The 5,439-nt window shown below is 57.6% G+C and overlaps 1 protein-coding gene across 1 annotated transcript in view; it reads left to right on the top strand.

The window, feature by feature from the left end:
- The window catches only part of LOC104537324 (protein unc-13 homolog A-like), a gene marked incomplete at its 5' end in the record, with an annotated part of 31,010 nt that overhangs the window by 5,339 nt on the left and 20,232 nt on the right, over positions 1-5,439 (top strand). Inside the window, 4 exon segments of the mRNA XM_010180159.1 lie at positions 334-379; positions 2,048-2,141; positions 3,156-3,205; positions 4,121-4,199. Of these exon segments, the coding sequence (XP_010178461.1) occupies positions 334-379; positions 2,048-2,141; positions 3,156-3,205; positions 4,121-4,199 (269 nt within the window).

The raw sequence follows: 5,439 nt of genomic DNA, 5'->3' as shown, positions 1-5,439 counted from the left end.
CAGCAACCTCAGCTGGTCCCACAGCTGAAGCCGCAGCAGCAGGAGAGGAAGGAGGAGAGGAAAGAGGAGAGGAAGGAGGAGAAGGATACCTCTGCCCCTCAGGAAACACCAGAGTCCCTCCAAGCTCAGCAGGGAGCAGATGAAGCTCCCCTGCAAGAGACAGCCCCCGAGCCTGAGCCCCCAAAACCAGATGAGAGGTAGGGGGGAGATGTTGATCTGTAGCGCCCTTGGGATGGGATGTGCCTACTGACATTGAGGATGCTCTGGAGGTGGCCCAGGGCTGTGGCTGGTGCTGTGATGTCAAGGGTTCTGTGTTGTCCATGGCTTTTCCAGGTGCCTGGGGTGTCGAGGTGGGAGAAGCCCACCTTGTGCCACTCAGGTGAGGGTCAGCCCCCTTGGGCAAGCTGGCCTGGCCCAACCACCACTGCTGTGCTAAGCAGGGCATTTGAGATCCTGCCAGGGCTACTGGGGTGCAGGAGTATGGAGTCATCAGATCATTAAGGTTGGAAAAGCCATCTAAGATCATAAAACCCAACCACCAACCCAGCACCGCCATGCCCACTAAAACATGTCCCCAAGTGTCACATCTACACATTTTTTGAACCCCCTCCTGGGATGGTGATTCCACCACTTCCCTGGGCAGCCCCTTCCAATACTTGACCACTCTTTCAGTAAGAAATTTTTCCTAATATCCAATATAGCCCTCCCCTGGGGCAACTTGAGGCTGTTTCATCCTTATAACCTGGGACAAACCTGGGGATGGGGGAAGTCGGGGCTTGGGGCTGTGATTCCTCTCCTCTGGCTCAAGCTATTGGCTCCCTGGATGAAGGGAGTACCCTAGAGCTTGGCATGGTCAGAGGAGGCAATTTCCTTCACAAGAGGCAATCCTCTCCCTAGGCCACTGGTAAAAACTCATCCGTGGCTGCCTGTGCTGTACAGGTGAATTATTTGGTGTCCAGGTCCCTGGTACAGCATGTGGGAAGTTCATTTACCAGTCTCTGCCTTTAATTATTGAACATGTCCATTTTCCCATGGTTTGGCGAGCACCACTGCTTTGTGCAGAAGGGAAGCATAATGGACTTTTTCAGCCTTTTATTCAGTTTAAATTGTAGACCACAGCTAGGGAATCTCCAGTTTAAAAGAATGTGTAAGAAGCTTTTTTATTTCTTTTTTTTTAATTACATCCAGGCCCAAGGGCTGGATAGAGTGGCTTTAGTTCATGTCTACCTGTGGTGCCTGTTCTCTGGGCAGAGGGCTTGGGAGTCCCATGCTGGGCACTGGGGACCCCCAGTTAGCACTGGGGACCACAGTTTAACACAAGCAAGGCCCCACAGGGCTGGTTTGGGCAGCTGTGTCTCCTGAGCTCCCGACAGCCTTGTCCCAGGCCAGTTCTGGGCACCCATCTCCAGCGTCACATCACACCAGGCTCTCCAGGAGGCTGGGATGTTTGGAGGATTTATTTTCTTTTTCTCTGTGTCTTGATTTTGTAAGAGAGGAGGAAAAAAACCCCAAACAAGCAGCATGTCTGGGCTGACAGGTCCCCCTGGGCTTGGAGCCACTGGGGTGTTGGGATCTCTGAGCCCTGGGAGGTCCCAGCATGGTGGGAAGTGGCCAGAGGACATCCTGCCAGAGAGATGGAGGGTCAAGGATGTTTAATCTGGTGCCTGTGTCACCGGCAGCCCCCTGACCGTTTGCTCCCTAAGGGGTCCCTCTGTGTCACTCGGATTCCCGGGGCAGAGTCTCCCAAGGGAGTGGGAACTCACTGCGTCTTCTTCAATTAAAAAAACCATAATTATATAGAGATAAAGAAGAAGTCTACTCCTGGCTTCTCCTAATCTCTCTACGTTGACTGCGCAGCCCTTTGCAGGGGGACCTGCTACCTTTTTAGAGGCCTTCCTGGTAGCAAGAGGAGTTTTTTGCCATAGCCACACCGGCTCAAGGCCCATCTGGTTCCCTAAATTGCAGCCTCAACCCTGTCTGAGGTGTGGGGGCTGACTGTGCTCCCCAGTGCCTTGCTGGGTGGTGAGCGAGGTGTGTGTGCTTGCAGGGAGCAGGCAGAGGCGGAGGTGCAGGACCCCAAAGCACGAGCCAAAGCCAACTGGCTGAGAGCCTTCAACAAGGTCTGCATGCAGCTGCAGGAGGTGAGCAACCGGGTCCCGGCGCTGGCTGCGTGCTGGGGTGGGGGGGCACAGCCCCTTCCCATGCCTGGGCATCTTCCAGACGCCTCTGCTTCCCCGTCCCGTGGATGTCCCATACCCTGGGGGCAGTGGGAACCTGGGGGCCCCAAGAGCAGTGGCCCCACAACCCCATTCACGCCAAGTGGGACCCCCATGTGGGGCAGGGAGTACTGAGGACCCTCCCCTGGTGTGTGCTGCATGTGGTGTGCTGGTGCGAGCCCCTCTGCCCTCTCCTCTGTGTTGAGTTGACAATTTTTTGTTCTGTTTTTAGACTCCATCCTCCATCTTTTCTTTTTGTTTTGGCTCTGGATTCGCCCCCTGGGGCTTCGATCCCCCTCCCCACCGCTTCTCTTTTCAGTTGTCCACTACCATGGCCCTTGCACCCGCGTCTCCCCTCCCTGCAGGGAAGGGGTGTAGCCTGCCTGCAGGTAAGCATGTTCAATGGCACCAACCCAGCAACGTGTGCTTCCCTGTGTGTGTGTGTGTGCAGGGATTGCCCCATCAGGGAGGTGCAATTGGCTCTTTCCTCCCTTCTCCCCTAAAGGGAGGTGGCACTGTGGGATGGTCCCTGCACACACCCCCGTCCTGGTGTGCTCTGGCTTTTCCCTGCACTTCTCTCCCACTGGCTGTGGGTCCGGGCAGACCTGCTTAGCCTTTCCAATGATGCTTCTTCAGTCCCAAAACCCCTGATTTTTTGCCCAGGGCAGCCAGCCCCACTGCTTTGCCAGCCCCAGCCCCTCCGCTGAACCCTGTCCACCACTTGCCAAGCTCAGCCTGGGGAAGGTATTTTATTCCCAGTGCAAACTCTTTGCTGAAGCAGCCCCATCATTTTAGGACCACGCTTTTCTCCACCCACCTCGTAAACCCTTTGCGTGCTCCCCAGCGCTGTGGGCGCAGGCAGGGTGTTCGTGGTGGGGGGCTGCTGCGCGCACTGGGGGCTTAGTGCTGTGCCCATGACGGCCACCCTGTGTCTTGCAGGCTCGCGGGGAAGGCGATGGAGAAGCTAAATCCCTGTGGTTCAAAGGCGGGTGAGTATGTGTGGATGCCGGGACTATCTGCTCTCTTTGGGGTCATGCAGCTGCTCTCACCTCCTCGTTAGGATGTAACTAATGAACTCATCGGGATGAGGATTGGTGTGTGGAACTGTTGCTGAGCTGTGGGCATGTGGGGGGACAGATTTTGGGGCTGAATGCTAGTCGCGCGGTGCTTTTGGAGGAACCAGCAGAGATGCCACCATTCCATGTCCCTGACAGCCACTGCCATGGGGGAGAGCGAGGAGGTGAGTGGGTGGGGATGGGACTAAGCTGGGGTGGCCTTTCCTGCTTCTCCCCTGCCACCTGTGGCTCCAGTGGTGCCATGGGGAACCCCGATCCCCTCACCCAGATGGGCTGTGGGTCTCGCCCCCGTCTCGACCTTGCTGGTGGCCCTGCTGCGAACCCCAGCAGCACCCAGCAGGTTTCCCTGAGAACCCCCCAGGTCATGCCAGGGTTTTCTTGTGGACAGCACTGGAGGCTGTGAAGCGGCGTTTCTGCCCCAGCCATGCTGCCTCAGTTTCTCTTGCAGCAGAACGGCTTGGTGCTCGCCTTTGGTGTCCCAGAGGGAAACCCCAGCTCTCCTACTCCATGCTGCAAAGCCAAAGCTAAACAAGCCAAACAGGCTGCTTTTTCCCTGCATTTCACTTTCACACCACTGAAGCAAAATATCTTCGAGTGGGGAAAATTGCAGTTTTCTGCCAGAATCCCCTTCCCCCCAGTTTTGAGTCTGGTGATCCCTGCCCCAGCTGGGGCAGTGGTGGAGATGGGGGTCCCACAGGTGGGTCCCAGGCCACCCAGGGGTCAGTCTGCAGTGCTGTCTGCCAAATCCCAAGCGACTACAGGGCAAGAGCAGGGGACCCTTTCCTGCCTCAGTTTCCCCTTCCCCGCTGACTCTCGTCTCTCTTGCAGGCCTGGTGGCGGGCTGATTATTATAGACAGCATGCCGGACATACGCAAGCGAAAACCCATCCCCCTAGTTAGCGATTTGGTGAGGTTCCTCCTAACACGCTGCACCACACAGCTGCCGGCTTTGCTCCTGCTGCGCCCCGCTGGACCATGCTGTGTGCCTGCCCCGGCCGGCGCTTGCCGGGTGCCCATGCCCTGCTCCCCAGCTGCCTCTAACATGGCTTGTGTTTTCTGTTTTCTTTTCTCTGGCCTGGCTTGGCCATCCCTGGCGGCAGGGGGGCGGCAGTAAGGTTTCTGCGCTGCATTAACAGCATGCCCGACATTAAGCCTGGACGCAAATCTCTCCCTCTAGTCAGCGATCTGGTGAGCGCAGTCCGAGGGGTTAAAGAGAGAGCACCCTTGGGTGCTGCTGACCAGCCCCGCCCAGCCTCCTCCAGCCTCTCCAGTGGGGGGTGGGGGTGTCCCCGGCTGCTTTTGGGGGTCTCCTGGCTCTTGCAGTGGGGAGCTGTGAGGACAGCACAGCTGGACTCTCCCCACCTGAGGGTGCTTCTCTTTAACGCAGCTCTAGGGCCCTGTCCCTACACCAAGCATCAGCCCAGGGCTTCCTGGGGCGGCGTCTGGTTTCCCATGTTTTACTGGTGTTGCATGCCCGGTCCCTTCCTGTCCCATCTGCCATAGGCTCCCTGTGGCTCAGGCCATGCTGGTTTTGGGTAGAGGGACCCACGGAGCAATGGTGGGTGCTGCTGGCTTTTCTGAGGTGCACAGGACCTGTCCTCCTGGCCCTCCCCTTGTCATGCTGTGCCGCTGCAGCCCAGTCCCCATGCTGGGGTCCCATATAGCCCCTGGGCTGTAATGCACAGGATCACTCTGCTGTCACCCCAATGGTGACAAGAGACAGTAATTTTGGAAACCAGACACCCTTAGCACCCAGAATTAAGTGCCCTTCACCTCCTTCCCTCTCTTTTTACCTTGTTGCCTCCACTTTGTGCCCTCCCAGGGTGCTTCCATCCCATCCCCAAATCGCCTGTCCTCTCCCATCCTGCTGCCCCCCCCACCCTTTGCTGCCCTCACCCCAGTGCCCTCCACCCCCAGCCCGCTGGGGCAGCTGCTGATGCTTCTGCCCTGTGCTGTGTCAATGTCGGGGTTTCGGAGCGTTGGGTTGTGGGTGGTGATGGGGTGGGCAGAACTGGGGGGAATCACTGCCTTTCCCTGATGGGATTGGACAGGCTGCAGTCAGTGCTGTGGTTTAGGGTAGGAAGCCCCCCAGGGACTGGCCTGGTGCTGGGTGAGGGGTTGGTGTTGCTCCGATTCCCACTCATTTC

The sequence above is a fragment of the Mesitornis unicolor genome, unplaced genomic scaffold (genome assembly GCF_000695765.1).
Source record: "Mesitornis unicolor isolate BGI_N332 unplaced genomic scaffold, ASM69576v1 scaffold6440, whole genome shotgun sequence".
In the NCBI taxonomy this organism is placed as follows: domain Eukaryota; kingdom Metazoa; phylum Chordata; class Aves; order Mesitornithiformes; family Mesitornithidae; genus Mesitornis; species Mesitornis unicolor.
Note: the sequence above shows the minus strand (reverse complement) of the source record. Positions and strands in the feature narration are given on the sequence as shown.